Source organism: Eupeodes corollae, chromosome 1 (genome assembly GCF_945859685.1).
Source record: "Eupeodes corollae chromosome 1, idEupCoro1.1, whole genome shotgun sequence".
NCBI classification, from domain to species: domain Eukaryota; kingdom Metazoa; phylum Arthropoda; class Insecta; order Diptera; family Syrphidae; genus Eupeodes; species Eupeodes corollae.
Window position 1 is genome coordinate 222,756,477 of NC_079147.1, and position 20,746 is coordinate 222,777,222.

The 20,746-nt window shown below is 35.2% G+C and overlaps 1 protein-coding gene across 3 annotated transcripts in view; it reads left to right on the plus strand.

Annotated features, from left to right (window-relative positions):
* The window catches only part of LOC129940117 (protein sprint), a 534,823-nt gene that overhangs the window by 266,210 nt on the left and 247,867 nt on the right, over positions 1-20,746 (plus strand). For 2 of the 3 annotated variants that reach the window (XM_056048364.1, XM_056048366.1), the window contains one exon: positions 12,820-12,873. The exons of the other annotated variant lie outside the window; for it this stretch is intronic. In XM_056048364.1, coding sequence (XP_055904339.1) covers positions 12,820-12,873 — 54 coding nt within the window. The remainder of the gene's footprint in view (positions 1-12,819; positions 12,874-20,746) is intronic. 3 annotated transcript variants of the gene reach the window in all.

Genomic DNA, 20,746 nt, shown 5'->3' on the forward strand with positions numbered 1-20,746 from the left:
ACCTCTTGTGAAACGAAAAAATGTGCGATATTTGGGTTTTTTGAGACAATGCAAGTAATACTGTCAGGTTTTGACGATTTATATTCAGCTTATGGTGGTTCCGTTTCTGACACCTAACAATCCTGTACTAGGCCTTAGTTTCTGGAATAAAATATCTGTAAGTGTGCATTCTCAAGAAAAAACTCTTTTAAGAAGAGGTCTCCCATTAATAACTCAAATCATTTTTCTTTCTTCTTTTTAAAATACATACTCTAGGAAATTTGATCAGTTAAACCTTGCAACATGAGGTTTAGAAACCACTGCGCTACACTGCTGGTTGGCGCTGCCTGCCCGACGATAGCTTTTTGCACAATCATTCTGCAACATTGCCCCCAGTGCGTTCAATCACACTTAATTGAATCTGGCATCGTACATAAAATTCATTGCGCAATGCGCACTTTATAGCCGCCACCTTAACCACACAAACAGTCTGACCACAGAGATCGACACCAACTTCTTTAAAGCAATGCAGAAGTAAGTCGGTACGGTAGACTTATTCATACATAAAGTTAGTGAGTAGTATAGCGACCCGTGCCATATCCTTCACTTGCATTCAGGTACCACCATTAACATTCATATAAAAGCTAAGCAGCTTAAAAATTTTTGATTGAACTGAATTTTATGAGACCAGTCCGTACTATTAGCCGTCCAAAAGCTTGCCACAAACAATCGATCCGAATTAATCAAATTAAGTGGCAAAAACAAATTTACGATTTCGTGGGAGATTTCTTCGCTTCTCCGGTCGATTCTGCCAATATTGGAAGATCGATTGACTCCGATACAAAATATTTTAGCGGCTATGGAGAGTATCGACGTTTGGATACGTCTTTTTTGTTTATTATTATTTAGTGTCTTGACACGTCCACCAATGGAAATTGATAAATTAGTGTTTATATGGACTGTCGCATGATAACCGTTAATTTATTATCCTTTATCTCGAGCACACTGCCTCAAACGATCGTAATTAAGTAATTGAGCGCGAGCCTAGAAGGTGGTGGCATATTTTTGTGTTTTGTTTTTGGGTTTGGTGAAAAGATTGTTCACTATATACGTAGCTCCAGGGCCGACATAAAACCAGATCTTTGGCAGCGCTAGTACGAGCGCTAACAGTGGTCCATATAACATTCATATTAATGGAGCGATCATATTTCGTAAGACGAGAGGTGATCAATTTGCCTCGAAATCATTTATCTGCGTGAGTAATTTGTTCGACAATGATTGAGAGAGATAAATTCATATTAACGGGTTGTTGAGGCACTTTAATTTTTGGTCACTGGTCTTTCGTCTGTCGTTTGGGCCTGCTGCCTGAAGTTAAAGTTCCCGAGCCAATGACGGTGGCGCGCGATCATCCGACCGACCGACGACGCACGATCCAGAGGGTAAAATAAATTACTTAGTTGGCATGACATTGGGTGACAGTTTGACGTATGTTGCGTTTAGTTTTTAGTTTTCAACATTTCCTCAAATGCGTGTTTTTTTTTGTGTGGAGTTTTGGGCCGTGCTGGTGCGAGCGTTGCATAAGAAAATGTTCACACTTTTGTAATTAGGTATGAGAGCGCATAGACAACTTATATAATTATGAGGATGATTAATTATTATTATTGATGTCTAAGGATGAAGATTTAGGTAACTTATAATGCGACTTCCTTGAGAAACTTGAATGACAAATAAATGCTAAGATTGTTTCAATAACGATTCAATACTTAAAACGACTATTTGATTTTTTTATCGGCCATTTTTAATTTCTGAGAGATTGAAATATAAACACAATTCTCTATTCATTCTCACGTAGTAATCAAATAAGCTTTACATTTGTTTTTATCCTTTTTGAATTGTCATACAAAGATTTCTTGGAAAATCGAATGATACAAATTCTATTCAGTTCAGTTCAGTTTTCTTTATTGAGACTTAAAATTTTGATTTGATTGATATTTCAAGAATGTATTTCATTAATATATTCATGTGTTTGCTCCCGACACACGTTCACTAGTGGCTCACAAGTGGCCAAACTTAAAACTAATGACTAGAACTTAAAACTAAATAACAAAAGATGCATTCCATATGCAAGGCTACGATTATAAAGAATTTTATTTTCTATCAGGTTTTTATTTTTGAGTTTGAAATAAATATAGTAAGAGCAGTTACTTAGTTCGAGATATAATTTAATATATTAGAACAAGAAATGTCTAACAGCAAAAGTGGAAAATATGTATGGGAAGCGTTGTTGATTGTATTTCTGAGCATAAGGAAATTTCTGAGATCTTAGAAACATAAACCCAAATAACTTCACTGATCTATCTAAGCACTTTTTTAATGTTATATTAGTGGATAATGCTCTGTTAAAATTATCTCTTTTTTCATTTCTCACCTTAAGCATTTTAACCGTTATTAATCACGCCTTCAGAAATGCTTGTCAGTATCTCTCAAGATCAATTGAAGTCGTACAAATATTTTCGTTTTTTAATTATTCTTCGTGAAAGTCATTGCACATTCAGGACTTCAAAACCAATGTACACCGAAACTTCCTTTTAAACTCTCTTCTTCCTTCCCAATTCTCGACCTTTGTCTTTGGCATAAAAATAGGTGCTAAAAGAACTCACTAATGCACGACTAGGTCACACAAACTACCCAGTTTAAAAATATGTTTCTTTTCTAAAATTTAAATGCCATTTAACTTCTCAAAAAAAATTAATTTTTCAATTTTTTCTGAAATCCTTTTTTAAATTCATTTTGCATCTATAAAATTTTGCAAATTTTAGTTTAAAAATATCTTTGGTATGCAGCTGCTTAGACCCTATTAATATACATTATGCATTTGATTTTCGTAAACAAATGTTGACCTGTTTACAAGCTATCGACTTTAAAAAAAATGCGACCCACACTGATAACTTCCCATCCCGTCTGTCGATTTTAGTTAGATTTTCGTTAAAAAAGTTGTCAGTTGAATTTTTCTTAAAAATTTAAAAACTACCTACAATATTTTACATAATATAATGAAATAGTTTGATTTCGAAATCTATTTTTGCTAACGAGAATTTCAGTCGAAAACCAATATTTTCTGTGAGATAAAATAAGTTTGAAGGCAATATTTTTAGTTTCTGAAAAGATATTTGACTCGATAACAAATTTTACCAAGTTTTAGTATCGTTTTTTTTAGGTTTTTATTTTTTATTAGAATTTTTCTCAAAATTTAACCGAATGTTAAAAACAATATTTCTTATAAGATAAAATTAGTAAAAAGCCATAATCTCAAATTTTTGAAAACATATTTGAGTTGTAAATCATTTTTTACCAACTTTGAGTAATGCTTTTTTAGGTTTTCATTTTTGGTTTAAAAAACTGTCAATTCGATTTTTCTGAAAATTTTATCGAAAAATGTTAGATAAAATAATTTGAAGTAAATACTTTTAATTTTTTAAAAGATATTTGAGTCGAAAATCAATTTTTACCGACTTTTGTTATTTTTTTTAGGTTTTATAATTCTTTGAAAAAAGCTTGATTTGATTTTTCTCACAATCTTACATAATGTTGACAACAATAGTTTCTAAAAGATAAAAATAGTTTAAAGCCAATATCTCAAATTGTGAGAAGATATTTGAGTCGCAATTTATTGTTTAACAAAATTGTTTTGGGGATAAAATCAATTTTATTCGTAAGACTTTTGAGGTTACAAATATTTTTTTTTTTCAGATTGTTATGGTAAAAAAACCCTTTCAATTTTTTGAAAGTCCTTTCTGCATCTTTCTGTTTTTCTATCTGTATAATAAAATTTATTTGAAGTCGATATCTCTAATGGTTCTTGAGCTATGGACGACGAAAAAAGGTCGCGAACGTACAGGCGTAGAAACGTACGTAAACACGCACGCACAGTCATCTCTCTAAAATACTTTTATTTCGACTCTAGGGACCTTGAAATGCCAGAAAAGTCAACATTTTCAATTCAACGAAAGGGACCGTTTACAATAACTTCCTATGGGAAGTTAAAAATGTTGTTAAAAAATAAAAAATAAAAATGCTTGACAATTTTGATCATCAAATACTATTCAGAGCTTGTTCAGATTATTGAAATCTTTTCATTAGTTCCTGAGAAAACTTAAAAACAAAATAACGGTTCTATAGGGGTACATTTTTAGAGAAAATGTAATATAAATTTATTGGTTCGTTTTTGTGATAACCCGAATTTTCGATTTTAGTCCAAAAATTTAATGAGACTACTGTTATTTTCGTTGAAAGCAAAGTAAAAATGCCTAACGGAATCGGCTTAAAACCTTCAATTCCAAATTTGATATCAATCTACCTAATGGGCTGTAGAAGTGAGGACAGACAAGAGATACACATGGACGGGATCGGGGGTCCCACTTTTTCAACTTCTCTACCGGGTGGAATCGGGGGTCCCACTTTTTCAACTTCTCTACCATCGTAATATCATGTTTGGTTAAAATCTCGAGTTCGACATTTTTTACGAATGCAATACTTGCCATTTAGTTTCTATAAATCGCACGTAAATATTCCAACATTGTTGCCAGTCATGGGGCTTACATAACTACAATGAGCTAATTTTACTGGGGCATACATTGTAGCGTTTCAAAAAATTGATGTTTATTATTTACGTTTCAAAATAAGCCTCCCCGATTTGATTGTAGGGCTGCTGATATCCGTTCTCGCTGTGCAAGAGGCTTTTTACAATATTCAAAGCTGGTTCTTACCTAACTATCGCTTATTATTACTGTCTCGTGTAGTTAAAATTTAGCTGTCCTTCGATATGTTTATATTTTTGGATTTAAACATTTTTAATGAGAACTGGGTGTTTGTTTTGATAGCCATACAAAATATAAGATCTCACAGTAGCTACAAATCGACAACCAGATTTGTTCAAAAACCAAGGCCCGCTGAGAAAAATGAAATCTTTAAAAAAGTTGAGGGTATATTATATGTTTAATCCTGAGGATAGCTGATTGGTACAAAAGCGGCACAAAACTTCTATCTTTCCGTACTTTCTAGTCTTTAAAATTCAACTGCAGGGTCACACAAATCCTTTTTTGAATTGCGATATTTTTTAAAGATAAAAACTGATACCTCTTTTTTGCAAAAATCGAAATTTTTTGGTTTACAGACTAAATTACGGATACCAAATAGTTTTCGTCTGCTACGTGTCAGTGAATTCTACGAGTCGCTAGAGTATATTGACTTTACAAAAAAAAGTTCGGAGCCTCCCCTAAATTTATTCTATTATCTCCTTCGTCACTTTGAGTAATTCATCTGAAGCTAGTGATATCATTATTGCAACTTTCTCCAGAAAACTATTTCAAACACCCAATCCCACTACTAGATTTCTAAATCATGTCCTAAGCATTATTGCATTATAATGATAGACACGGGTAAGATTAGAAATGTAGGTAAGATTACACATTTTTAAGAAAAAGAACTTTTTCGTAATACTTTATTTTTGTCTCTATTAACTGAATTTCGAAAAAATGCTGAGCTGTGCACACTTTCTGCCTTCTACCTCTGAAACAGTTGGGCGTTTTCGCTTCTTTTTGTGGTCTATAATGTACAAAGCGGAGATGAGATTGTCTCTTATTCCGAGGGGAACCCTTATTTAACTTATCTATTATTCCAAATTAATAGGAATGTATGTAAAGTCAACTGAAAGTTTTTTAAAAACATTTTAAAAAATTTGCTATTTCCAATGGAAATTTATCAGTCGAGTAGAATTTCTTTTCGAAAATTATTTTAGTTTCCCAAGTCACATTGTATAATAAATAATAAATTGGGTGGCGCAACATTCCGTTTAAGAACGAGGGCCTAGTGACTGACAACTCTCAACCATTGCCGTGTGCGAGTACTATTGTCAGGGATGGAAGGGACCTACAGTTTTAAGCCGAATCCGAACGGCTAATTTGAGAAAGCACTTTTCATGACAAGAATTACTCTTGAAGAATTTGTCAATTCCTCACAAGAGGCAGTACCCGTGAAAAAACTTTCGGTGACACTGGCAGGGATCGAACCCAAGACCTCTCGCATCGCAAAATAATCTATAAGCCACTTATATTTTTCTTTATTTGTTTTTCAAAAAGCTATTAAAACTTCTTCCCCATTGTGCTTTTTCAAGTTATTAAAGGTTTAAGTAATAACGATCACATGTTGATGCTCTAATGTGTTAAAAATTCCATCTCTGACAACATTACTCACACACAGGAATGGTTGAGAGTTGTAAGTCACTAGGCCCTGGTTCTTCATGGACTGTTGCGCCACCTAATTTATTTATTTATTTATTATAATATGCAACTTTATGACACCTTTAACAACATTTTTACAACGTCAGTTCATTTTAAATTATTACTTGAAAAACAAATTGATCCTTATTAAAATAAGTCTGTTTGTTCGAAAATTCTTCGAAATTCAATCCCATTAAGGTATCCATTTGCAAATGCAGATCTACAAATGTACTGTAAATAATGTACAATGTACATGTAGGGTATTAAGATTAAAATCCCATCTGTGCGATTTCTATTTTAACTCTCAATAAACAAAAGCCATAAACATAAAGATTATTATAGCTTTTGCTTCTTATTTACACGAACAGATGATGATGAGGTATTACAATTTCAACCGACAGTTTTATTGATATTTTGACGCCAAACATATTGACTCCAGTCCGCAATGATGAATAACTTTTCCACTCCTCAATATGTACACAACACAACACAGCTTCAGCTCGAGAACAGCAATAATTCTTGAGATGTTTGTCATCGGTTCGTCATTATAGCAGCCTACAAAGTCATTTGATTTTTTGCAAGGAGTGTTTCTATATGTGTATCATTTTATGGATTGTCTTTCAAAGCTCAAAACTATGTGGGAAGATTGTGAGGAATAAGTAGTGCGTAGAAGTTTCGAGTTCGAGGGAATAATTGGTCGCCATATTTCGTAAATCATTATTAAATGGCTGATAGAAGTGGTAGAATCAGCAGTCAAATTTTTACAATATTGTTTGAGGCACAACAGGTAAGGCAGTGCGCCTTCATCATTTTCTCATTTATTTCAATCCAGGGTAATTTTGTTATTCACTTATTTCGCCAAATAAATTCCATAATTGACTGAACAAGTTTTCCAATTCAATCTAAGGCTTTGGAATATTCAATGAACTTTTGAAGCCAAATAAAAATATGTTACCACCATTAAGACTTCACATCCAATAAAGGCCGATTTATTTTTGATTTTGTTTAGAAAAGTAAACACTCATATTTTTATATGCAAATATTGCCTGGAGCCTCAGTCTCAGCTGCCCAAAACAAAACCTTTTGGGAGTTTCTCTGAACTCTCTAACACAAAGGTACTAAAGTATGATACTTGTGCCAATAGAGAAAAGGTTCAAAAATTAACTTAAAGTAAATTGAAATCTCATTCCATTTTTTTCAGCTTTTCCTGGTTAGAAAAACTTTTTCCATTTGTAGCCCAAAAGTTCAACAGCAACACAAAACACAAATAAGAAACAGGAAAAACTTTTTGTTTTCATAGTTTATGCTCCTCGAGGGAAATTTACGAGTTCTGTTTCTATTTAGAAAAGACATTAAATGTTGGGCTGGGCGCTACCTCCACCGCTTCCTTTGTAGCTTCTGATAATTTTGTACCTTTCTTGAAGAAATTTTCTGTTTAGGAGATTTTTTTTTAGTAATGAATATGAAATGCGTTAAACCATAGACTTTGACTTGGAAATAAATAATAATGACAACAAAAAGGCCTAAGTTATCTTCAAAACTGATGCTTATTATGATCCTTTTATCTTAAGAGAGGTTAGAAACACCTGTGTCAAAGGAAGAACGAACATTGAACACTTTACTTTTCAGAGGTGAAGAGTTTAAGTGATGAATTTTAGGGAATTATTTCTCGGTTATAACTTACAGCACAAGAGAGCACCTGCGAAATTCTCGAGAATAATAAAAACAAAAACTTTTTATAGGATATCACTTTGATAATGTAACACGGAAGTGTGTTTATAACAACTCTTGCTTTTAAGGGGCCTTTAAAATGACTAAACCTAAAGTAAAACTGACGTTTATTGGTGACTTCAAGTTGGTTTCCAACGCGAAACAAAAGATACAAAAAGTGTTGTTTTAGAAACTTTGAACTTAAATATGTTGTTTGGATGAACTAGAAATAGGATATAGATAAAGAGTGAGGGACTATCGACCAATTGCTAAACTTTCTCATATCCCAAACATTTTTGAAAGCATTTTATATGAACTTTTAAGCTTCCGTAGCAGATCTCTAACTATCCCAGTAAAGCACAATATCTTAAAAAAAAAAAAGATGTAGCACCACAAATCTTGTAGATTTAGTTTCATTTAATATAAGAGCCTTAGAAAACGGGAATGACGTTATATGATCTCCACTGACTTCAGACAAAACTTTTGAAAAAAAGTGTCTCATAAAAAAAGCGTCTTCAAACTCTCCTCTTTAGATTCTAAAAAGGATAACTTTTTAACTTGAGAATCTTGAATATTATTTCCGATTTATATCGTCACGTTTCAATCATATTTTAGACACTTGGTGTCCCCCAAGGTAGTCATTAAGGCCCTCTCATCTTTATCATTAAAATTAACGACATTGAGGTGGTCATTAAACATTGTCAATTTTTTCAAAATCATTGCAGCACATAATATCCCTATACTTTGAAACAGATCTCGACGATAGCTCAACTTGTGGTACTAAAAATTGCTCAAAGCTCAACATTAGTAAATACCAAACAATGACAATTTTATATAAACGTATTTAAACAGCTCCCGCTATTAAAAATCAAAATAAATAAGGTGGCGCAACCATCCATTGAGAACTAGGGCCTAGGTACTAACAACGCTCAACCATTCCTGTGTACGAGTAATGTTATCAGGGATGGAGAAGAACGACAGGTTAAAGTCGAATCCGAACGGATTATTTGAGAAAAAAAAAAGAATTTCTCAAAAAAACTTAAGATGGCACTGGCTAGGATTGAACCAAAGACCTCTGACTTGACAGTCCAACGTCCTTTTTTTTTAATTCATTTTTATTACTTCAATCTTAAACCTATATTAAAGTTAGACGAAAATTCATAAAACCAACCTTATTAACCATATTTCTGTACCACCATGCTAATTCTACTTAAAACTAAACCCTTAAACTATAAAACAAGTATTTAAGCCGGCTAAAGCTTAAAACCCCATCCCGACTACCCACTATCGAGTGCCGATTGAAGCCACCAAAACTGGTTCTCCGCTTCACCCTATCAGTTCGGTCCAGTTCGGACACAGCCCTACTGAACCGAAGGAGCTCTGCTCCTCCTTGCGCCATGACGTCCCGATTATACAGGAATCGCCTATCCACGGTTCTTTGTCTGAGGTGGTAGATTAGCGGAACTGCCAATCTATTCTGTATCAGACCGCATCTATCTAAAAAGAGGAATGCCTCTAGTGCTCTCTCAAAATACTCGTCGTTTCGGATTAAACGCCCTGAAAATTAATTTGTTGGTCGAAGACATGGCTCTTGCAATGTGACCTCGAACGAAATTACGAAATCGTTAATTCTGTTGATTCGCATCCCGTTGTCTAGGACCTCCGACCCTGGTCAGAGCAGCATTTATATTTCTGTCGAAATATAAATACTGATTTAACCAGATGCCGAGGTCCTTCACTACACTTTTGCTCGTTAATCGCTGCCCGTGAAGATCAACGATCACCATCTTGCGCCAATTCTTAAACGTATCCCTTGTGGTCTTAGCCAAAGGAGTCCGAAACAGAATTGTCTCTGACTTCTTGACATTTATTTTCAATTTCCAGTCGTCGGAACATCGCTGAATCTTGTCGAAATCACGCAGCAAGAGAATTCTAATAACCTCAACCTTTCGGGCCGTTCTGTACACAATTAGATCGTCGGCGTACGCAATTGCCTTTGTAAGACTACCTATCCAATCGCTGGTGTAAATGTTGAAGAGAATCGACGAATGCACCGCTCCCTGTTGAAGACCATTTTTAATTGAGAATATTGTGGTAGAAGTTACATTGCCACTTTTGACAACAAACTTTCTACCATTAAGCATATCATATCATGAAAATGAGCTGAAGCTCATCCTTCGTTACTAACAAGGGACTTGGTCCCGTTTGCTCGTCGATTATGGCATTTGCCAAGGAATCATCATTGTGTCATATCATCTCGAAGGTAAAACTGATTAAGTAGGCCTCTGTTTTCCAGGCCGTGATTGGGGCGAATGCTAACATTCACTTGTAAACTTGCTAAAAAGCAGCTCCCACCGCCTCCACTTTTTTCTTCGGATCTTCAATTATGTAAAAGTCGTCGTCAAAGATGGCTTCTTCTGGATATATTTGCGCTGTCCTAAATACTTCTCTGTTCTCTTCAGTTCTTTGGAGTTTTAGACATGGAAGGTTTTTTTTTGAATATCTTGTTGATTTTAGGGAACATACTAATGTCACTGGAATTAACTGACGGGATCTTGCGGTCCCAGTACTTGTTATTAAAAAATTAAAATAACCTGTAGTTCTCCTTAATCAACAGATTGACATTTTTTATTGACGACTTCAGTGTCCCAACCTCCAAGTCATGTGGGTCTGTAAGTCGTCAATACAAGTTTTTAATTCTTATCAGAAAGCCACTCTTGCGTCAATAGTCGCGTTTCTGTAAGCGTTCATTTGGTCCCGTTCTTTGTACCTTGGTATTGTCGTCCATCAGTTGTAAATATTGTTCAATTTCTGTATTAGTCAGGTTTCTGTTGTTTGGTGGGGCTATTGTCCAACGCACTAACTATCATGCCATGGCTTAATTGTTTGTATTTTATTTCGAAAAGAACTTCTTATCAAACAACACACTGTTTGGTCTACACAATACTAACTTAAGAAGTAAGTTTTCAAATATTTCTCAATATTGTCCCAACGCTAAGCGGATCATTTTATTCTGCAGAAGAACGATATTGACTTTCTATCAAGATTTCGAACGGTTTTGGTGTTGGTACGGCCCTCTCAAGAAACCTTTCTCTTTTAGACGTAGAGTCCTTACTGGTCCTTGTTGTAGCAAGTATGCTTTTAGCCCATTCCACGCTAGCGGTTTGCTGCGGTGTCCTTTCAGTCCCCGATGATACACCAGAGGCCTTTAAGATTTTCGCCGCTTGCCGCCTTTGTCTATAAAGGCTTTTTGAGAGTTTTCCTATTCTGGATGTACTCTCATTAGTAGTGGTACTGCCATTTTTCACAACCCTGCCACTACTGAAATTAGGTATCGCTACCTTCATATTCTCGTTGCTACCAACAGCAGAGGAGGGTCCATGGTTAGCACCTACTCCCTTCTCTGTGTTGGCCGCAGGAGATACGGCAGCAGGCTTTGACGCCAAGGTAATCATCGGCACGGGTCGTTTAACACCTTAGATCCAGCCCAATAAAGATGAGTGGTCGTTGGGGAGGAAGAGAAAGGGTGAGGAGTCGGTTGATATTAAATCATCATTCTGATATGTAAGCAAAAGATTGGGATTCGGTAACAGCAATTCAGCTAGGTTACCTAGAGTGATCATAGGAGAAAGAAGCGCTCCTAGCTTTTTGCCATTACAACGTGGGAGGTGGGATGGGAGTTGGTGACATAAACGTAGACTGGTATGCCTTGTTTATGTGGGAATGGATGTTGATTCTGGGAAGGTAGATGGATAAGAACGTCCTTAGTTTCAGGACTCACCTGGAGAAAATTCTCGAGAATCATTGACCTTAATCAGCTTCTATAACTCGAGAAGTTCGACGTTCAGAGGATTCTACTTATAGAATCCAAATCAAAAATTTCAAGAGAGATGGATGTTTGGTTGTCAATAATGTCCGAAGGTTTTTGAACCTACTTTTGTCGGCCTAATCTCAAAAACCGTCAACGAAATTGATTTCAAATAAATTGTGTGCTACATCAAAAGATACAGAAAGGACTAAAAACAATGGTTAGTGTTTTTTTCTAATGCAGTATAAAAAAAGTGAACAATTTGGTTGACCTCAAATATCTTTTGAAACAATAACGCTAGCTACTTCAATAAACGTTTTATTTTTTTATAAATATAAAAATGTGTGTCACCTCGAATATTTTGGGAACAAAAATGATTTACCCCCAAAGTTCTTTGTGCAACTAAGAATAAGGTTTTTAAAACTGGTTAAGTGTTTAGAAAAATCAAAATGACAATTTTTTTACGAAAAAAAACCAAAACAAAAATGTACATAAAGTTGGTAAAAATTGATTTTCGACTCTAATATTAATCACAATTATTGCCTTCAAACTAATTTTATCTTATAACAAATACAAGTATTTAAAATTTTAAAATCTACTCAAAATCATTTTTTAATTCGAAGTCGGCTAAAAAAAATAGTTTTCGAATGATTGTTGACTCCTTAATAATTTTAAACTATATAAAGTAGACTTTAACACTAAGAGTTAATATTTTGTTAAACTATTAGAAAAATCGTCAGACGAGCACGGTTGAGAAGTTATCAGTGTGGGTCGCATCCCATCCCCCTTTTTCTTTCAATATGGCAAAAGTAAGCCACATAACTTGCACAGTCTTCATTTTTAAATTAAAAATGTATACCTACAAAGAGGACATACCTATAAGTTGTTGTCCTTAAAATGAAGACCAAAAATGACGTTTTTACCTCATCATTTCTTCTCTCTTGTTTTGCAACCGAACCTTTCTTCTGTGTCTTTTTTTTTCTTTCCTCGTCAATGTTCAACCAAAAATCTAAACAAAACATTTTTTGTCTTTTTTTTTTTTAGCTCCATCACCAACCGAACAGCTTCAGCAGCCCACAACGAACGAGACGCTTTCTGGTAAGTCAGACATCCTTAATATCCTTCCTCACTGAATTATTCACAACCAGACAAATAGAAACTGTTACAAATGACATTTTTTTTCAATTTAACTTCACCCTTCCTTTCGGACTCTGTGTCACATCGCCTCATGAAGTTATCAGCATCTCCAGCTCCAGGACACAAAAAAACTGTCCAAGTGTATTACAATTTAATTTTTCACTTCCATTCAATGGCTTTAGGTTTCGAAGATAACAATCAGGAATTTCTTGTCATTCATTCGATGTATGCTATAATCCAGCTTTTTGGCTTTTGATAGTAAATACAGGTTGCACAGGTATTGTAAGTCTTGAAGATTAAGAACAAGATGCATAAGATGTCTGGCACTATTATATACCAGGACATGGCTAGGGCTACTGGTGACACCCTAAAAATCATTGAACTAAATCAATTTGTATATCCACCACCCGGCCTAAATTGATTTTACGATGCGATGTAAAGCGAGGGATGAGACTTCGACTCCATTGTCCTCTCGAAGGATAAGAAAATCCACCTCGTGTTTCGGCAATTTGTTTTTTTCTTCTTCGGTTCTTTCTCTTTGCCGTCATTATTCCACCCTTCTTCTTGGGTTTTTATTTAAGAGGATACTTGTGGATTGTATCTCGGTGTAAATTATGGGTTTTCGATAATCCTTTTTATCCTTTTGGTTAAGGGTCACAGTCTTACCTGTTGGTTATTGGTTTAGTTGTAAAACATGGCTTTTATGTGACTCTTGTGGCTAAATAAAAAAAAATCGCCGAAGCATGTTTTGGTTGTTAAATTTTATTTTCAAACCTAAAAGTTCGAAACTTATTACGCTTTAACCATCATAAAAGAAAAACACAAGAAACACCGAGGAAGAAGGATATTACTTAAATACAATTCTTATAAATGAGCTTCTTTACTTTTAACTTTTACGAGTTGAAGGTTCAAGTGAATAAATTTCATCACTCCATGGCCAAATTTTGAATGTAACTACCAACATGACTACGACGAACGACGAACGTCGAAAACGAAGACGACGTTAACATCAACATTTTGAGTCATAAATTATATCCTTTATGCTTATATTGTAAAGGACATGCTGCCGCCGCGGCCGTGCAATTGCCGAGCTGTTGTGGAGAGTGTATGATGAAAATTCATAATAATAAGAAGCGAAAGTGCGAAAAGAAAAAAGAACCGGAAGAGTAAAATTGCGTGAAAAAAGCTAAGAAGTTGCTATAGCAGTTTTTCCGGGTGCCAAAAATATATATTTTGTGCGCTGCTGGTTATGGTGACGATGATGATGATGTTAGACTGTGAGGGGCCAACTCTGGAGTCTAGTACATTATTATTTAACTTTGATAAAGTTTGGCAAAACACTTGGGTTCGTAATTTATGTTGATGTTTATATTCTTGCGTCAAGAAAGACAAACTCATGAAGTTTGAAATTGAAAGATGTTTTTTTTTTATTCGTAAGGAGTTTGAGATTTGAGCCAGTCTAAGATTTTTGTGCGAACAAAATTTATTTATTGTAGAATTAGAAAAATTCAGAAGTTTTACTTCAGTCGAACTATGAAACAAATGGAAAAGAGCACTACTTTATTTTCCAGTCATTTACTCCGGCCATAAGTTCCCCAGCAACTTTAAAGTGGACAGTCGGTTTAGGTCCTTTTTATGATTGAACTATTTTAAAGGTTTGTTTTACCACTTGAAGCCATGGTTTCATTAACGGGCATGAAGCTTTTTTAGTACCTTACGATAATTAGGTTGAAATTCACAAATTTTTCTATGGATTCCCAGAACACTTACCAGATGTTAACAATGTTTGATATCCTGGTGCAAAGATCAGGAACAATTTATATTCTAATTCATTATACGGCACAAGTTTGTTCTTCAATTTTATTCCTGGTAAAAAGTCTCAACTACTATTTCGCAGACAAATATTACTTCAAATTTGTGGTTGTGATTTTGATAAGCTCTTTGAGAACTGAAAACTGAAACTTCTCTTGAAAAATTGTTAGAGTTTTAGTGCTAGTGTGGAATTTGCCGCCACCGCCATCTTGTTAAAAATAAACGAGATGCACATAAATATCATCAATCAAAGCCCAATAATACAATCCATTTATCGAACCAGTTGATATATCAGCCTAATTGTACAATTAGGGCTGTTAAATTTCAAACCCTTCTTGAGATCAAAAACCGCATCAAACTGTAAAACCGTGAAGTTGAACTTTGAGTCATTATTGGATTTTACGGTAGTAGAGTTCTTAAGATAACTGAACTATTTAAACTTTAGGCCCAAAGTTCAATGCACGGTGTAATGTCATTTGATCGATAAACTTGCGTTTTCGTCAGCTAAATACTGGATACAGCCGCAATATTCGATCCGATTACAAAATTCTAAGACTTAGGCCGGCCATTCAAATCAAATCAAATCGGGTGGCGCAACAAACCGTTGTGAACCAGGGCCTAGTGACTTACAACTCTCAACCATTCCTGTGTGCGAGTACTGTTGTCAGGATTGGAAGGGACCTACAATTTTAGGCCGAATCTGTCAATTCCTCGCGAAAATTATTTTTTTTTTTTTTAAATTAAGTTGGCACAGGCAGGGATTGAACCCAAGACCCCTTGCATGACAGTCCAACGCACTAACCATCATGCCACGGGTACTACCATTCACGACAAAAAATACTGGCGGAAACATGATAAATGTACAGTTTTCAGTTTTAAAAAATTTTTGTTTCAGAAATCATTTAAAAAAAATATAAAAATTTAAAAAGACTAAAACTCGGTAAAAAAAATTGTAAAGAGAATTAGAATTAAGGAAGAAGATTTTAAAAATTATGTAGGCATGGAAAAGAGTGCTTTTCAACAACTTCTGTCTGAAGTGACACAATCGAAAAAAAGAAAATATAATTTGTTCGAAATTTTGTATATTTTTCACAAATGTCTTCGGCATTAAGACACAACAAATAAAACCAAGTGAAATAAGACCAAATATAAAAGTCCGTTTTTCAGTGGACTGTAGTTTTAATAGTCTTTTTATCTTATTGCTTATAGTTTCTCCTTAAGTAAAACACGCTTTTTACCACCTTCTTGGCTTGAACTGATTTTAATTGTGCCAAGATAGCGGACATAGCTTGGAAATCGGTTCGCTTTGCTTTTCCCTTTGATGTTTTAACGGATACAACCCGAACTAAACCATCAGTTCCTGGATAGACTTGAGTAACTCTGTAACTCTACCAACGATCCACTGTCATGGGGATGGAAACCATCAGTTCCTGGATAGACTTGAGAAACTCTACCAACGATCCACTGCCATGGGGACTGATTGTCTTCTTTGACGATAACAATATCATTTATTTCGATGTCTTTGAGCTTCTCAGCCCATTTTTTTCGTTTTTGGAGCTGACTGATGTAATCGCTCGGCCACCTTTTCCAAAACTGTTTACAAAGTCGCTGTAAAACTGCCATCCCTTAAAAGTTTTAACGCCACCGTCTATGGGCGGGTCGGTAACACTTATCATGGGAAGCATAATAAAAAAATGTACTGGCGTAAGAGGATCAACGTGTGTTCCCAAGGGGAATACAACGGTCGAGAATTGGCGCAAGCTTTTATCTGACAAAGCATTGTAGTAAATTCCTCGTACGAAACTTTGATATTGCCTAGTATTCTGCGGAGATGAAATTTCACTTCGTCTGTGACATCACCTTGAAATTGGTCTGAAAGAAATTGTTTGGACCATTCGCGAAGCTGATTATTGGCACCGACGAAATTCGTGACATTGTCGCTGAAGATGGTGACGCAACGGCCGCGCCTGGCAACGAAGCGTCGTAAGGCAGCTTCAAAGGCTTCTGAGGTCATATCCGTAACTGCTTCTAAATGAAAAGCTTTGGTAGCTAAGCAGACGAATAAGGCGTTATAGGTTTTAAATCGCTTGGCACCACGACCTTTCCATGAACTAACGTAAAAGGGGCCAGAGTAATTGACGCCGGTGTTGTTGAAAGATAATCCTGCTTGTAGTCTCCCATCTGTTGTTTAAAGGGAATAGTAAGCAGTCTAATACAATCTGGCCATTTATGGATGCATCTCTTGACTGTTCATCGACCATAAAATGCATTTGGCGAATTCCCGCTTGAAGATTACGCATATGGCAAACAAGAACGATGCGGTCTGTTAACCGATGCTTCTTGTGAAGGATTACAGGATACTTTTGATTGAATGGCAACTCGTTTTGTGTTTTTTATTTTTGTTTTGGTCTTATTTTACTTTTGTAAAATGTGAAATAAAGCCAATTTCTTACACTTTCAACAGTATTGTCCGCCATATATACAAATAACCTTTGCATATACACTTAACGTCGCACCTAACCCAAATCCTATAGTGTGCCCAAGTAGGGAGGTTGCATACATCAATGCAAAAATCAATAGGTTCAATTTCTCAAAATAATTTGGCCTTATACTTCACTTGGTCAAAGTGCAATTGCTTGCCCTTTTGAAAATTGAAATAATGGCAATTTTTTAAAGTTGGCCTTATTTCACTTGGCCCTATTTTACGGGACCTAAACGGTTTTATTCTTGATTTTTCATAATCCTATTGTTATAATCAAAACTCTTTATTTTCCAAAGAGCCGGGTATTTTTTGTAAAGTTCCAAAAATTCGCCCAATATTTTTCTACTGCATTCATAATTATAAAAAATTAAGTCCGCTTAATCATTGTGTACTCCAGATTTTTTTTTTCAAATAAGTGGTTGTACAGATTTGTATATTCACGTTTCCAAATATCTGGACAAGTTGGTGAACCTGAGTAAATATCCAAATTCTTTCATTTGTACACAGTTAATTGTAAAAACTGCCTAAACATCCTATACAAACCCCAATTTTCACACTTATTTTGTGTTTTGAATTGGCGGGCTTACTCCTGGTGAGTAAGCTCGATTCACTGACATTTTGCATACGTTGAAAAACTCAATTATGAAATTTGCCGGTTGAACTGCAATGTCGATTCCTGAGACTAAAATATTATTTATAAGCTACTTATCGGAGCTGTCAGTTTTTGACTTGTCCAAAACATCTATGACATCCCAGATGCTCTGTACTTTTCAACGGGCTATACATTCGCTTTTGTTGGTGTCACTTAGAGAGACTTCAAAGTATCAAAAATAGAAAAGCATTTAACATTCATCGTGATTAACTTTAAACTTTTATTCTATTGTTTGTTTCCATTTAAATTTAAATTCACTTCAGATTCGTTTCGAAATTTTTGCGAATGACAGATTTTCCAAATTGACAAATAAGTTGAACAAAATTTTTGGTGCGCAGGGCCTGATACCGACATTCGTTCAACTTTATTTCGTCAGATTCGGTAATAGCAACAGCTTACGAAATAATTGGAACCGTCACTGTAGCTCATTCGCCAAATTCTGTAATAGGGCTTTCTTGAGCCACGCATCGGTTTCGATTAAACACGGTTGATTTTAAAATTGAATAAGACATATTGTACAAGTGATAATAATAAGGTTCCTTTTTTAAAAGCCCTATCAATGGCATTAAGTGTGACATATAACATAGTTTTAAGGACCCGCATGGCTTCGCTGGTTGGTGCACATTCGAAAGGTCTAGTTTTCAATGACAAGTGCATAAATCGATTTTCTTTAAGAGCCGCGTTAGTTTGCGTCTATTTCGCATATAAACCCCACAAAGTTGTACAATGGACAGAATATCGATAGTGTCTTGAACTGTGTGTCATGTAACTCCATTCTGTTGAAACCGTTTATTTTCGGTTTCCATATCATCCAATTCAGGCTACAAGAAATTGTTGATCATCGACCTATAGCGATCGCAGCTGACGGTGATTAGCATTATTTTCGAAGAAGTAAAGACTGATGACGCCTCCATCCCTAAATCTGAAAATTGGTGTTCTCCCAAATCCGGCAATTTTCTGTATTCACGTACCCATTCATCCAAAAATGGGCCTCATCGCTGAAGACGAATTTCCGACCAAAATAAGGATCAACTTCGAAGTGCTCTAAAACCAGCTCCTGAGTCAGGATGATATTGTTTGGGTGCAGCCCCTAATCAAGACCCAAAATGAGCTATGTTGGGGTTTTCGAAAGTCCAAGTTTTTGTGAACGACGCAGGATTGGTTGCCTTGAATTCTGCTGCATAAGTTTACGAAGAGTGGCGATGTTTTTCGAGTGTTGACTGATTGTTTACTTTTGCCATACCAAATGTTGAATAGTCAACTTTAAAGGCAGACCATTACACTATAAAAAGGGCGCAATGCAATTTGATTGTCATTTGGGACTGATTAGAATGAAATATTATGACAGAAAGTAAAAAACCGTCCCTAATACCCAGCCTATAAGATACTTCCCGACGACCCAAAAGTGCTTAAGGGTTGGCAATTTTGATAGTGAAATGTTCACCATTTTTTTTCAGTGAACTTTATTAATTTCATTGCGTTGTTCAAGATTGTATCGTTCCATGTTTATTAATGGCGTAGGTTTTACATGTCAAATGTCAAAAAATGTAGCTACCTATGTAGGGGGTCTATTCAAAACCAACCTTTTTTGGAACACGATTTACTTAAACCTCAGAGACATCATTCGAATAATTTTGTAATGATCTTAATTTCTGGCATCCGACTTTTTTTCCTTATAACGTTTTCAGACATTTAAAAGTTCAAATAATTAAGGCTTACCTAATATAAATTTTGTATCAACTCTTTCCTTCAAAAAAGATCATCCCTTCCGCTTCCACCATCCCAATTGGAATGTATAGTCTCACATTTTGCTTGAAGTCTACCAAGCCACTTTAGCTACACCAAAAGAGCTCTATAAAATTCAGCCACATGGAATTTCTGCTACAACCACGAAACCACATACCGCATTTGAAAACCTTAAAGAACGCTTTTTTGTCATTGTGTACGAGTATAGTAATCCCCGGTCGCCTTGTTTTAGTCATCCAAACCCTGCACATATCACTATAGACTTACTATAGACTCACACTATAAACCTAGAAAATGTTGTGCGTTTTCAAGATACCTAAAGCTGCTCGTAGAATGCGGAATTTGTGATGTTTTTTTGGTGGGAAACACGCACTAGGCGCATATTCTTGTGGTACAAGGATTAAACTTTAGCCGTCGAATGATTCATTTGCGGATAAAATACTCTTCCAAACCTCAAAAGACACAAAAAAGTATAACATACACCAAATATTCCCCATTTCGGTAGCTAAATGATTTAGGTAATCGTCCTTAAATTTATGCAAACAAAAAAATTTATAGAAATGAACAAGAAAGAATTATTGCAGCCAGGAAGAAGATATTTTTGAATAATTCATGAGAGGGGAGCCATAGCTTACAAGTCTACAATACTCTGCAAGTATAAGGGTTGCTTTTTTTTATAGGATACGACGAATTTAAAATATCCCAAAACGTGTCCGTGGGATGATGGGGATTGGGGATGAGAAAGTTCTTCTTCTTTGAAGTGAAAATTGATTTTTCTTATTTGGCTCGCATGAAATATCAAAATTTACCTGCGATTCAGGTGCAGATGGCAGAAACAAGTCGGATCCGTGTTAAAAATTATGTTAAATTTATAAATGTACGAAAAAATAAGGAACACAAATATATAGTGTGGGTTTATATTTATTGTTAAAATTGGACATGGCCAGTACGTGACGGGAAAATTCAAAATTTCATTTACTAAAAACTTTGGTGTTTTTCTAAAAATAAAAATATATAGGGTACATCAGACACTTAGGATATTGGATTCAATGAGTTGAAGAGGCGAGGACCATGTTATTGTGTTTCCCTTTGAGTTAGGATAGTGTCTTATAAAGTATCTATACGAGACAGATTCTCAAATA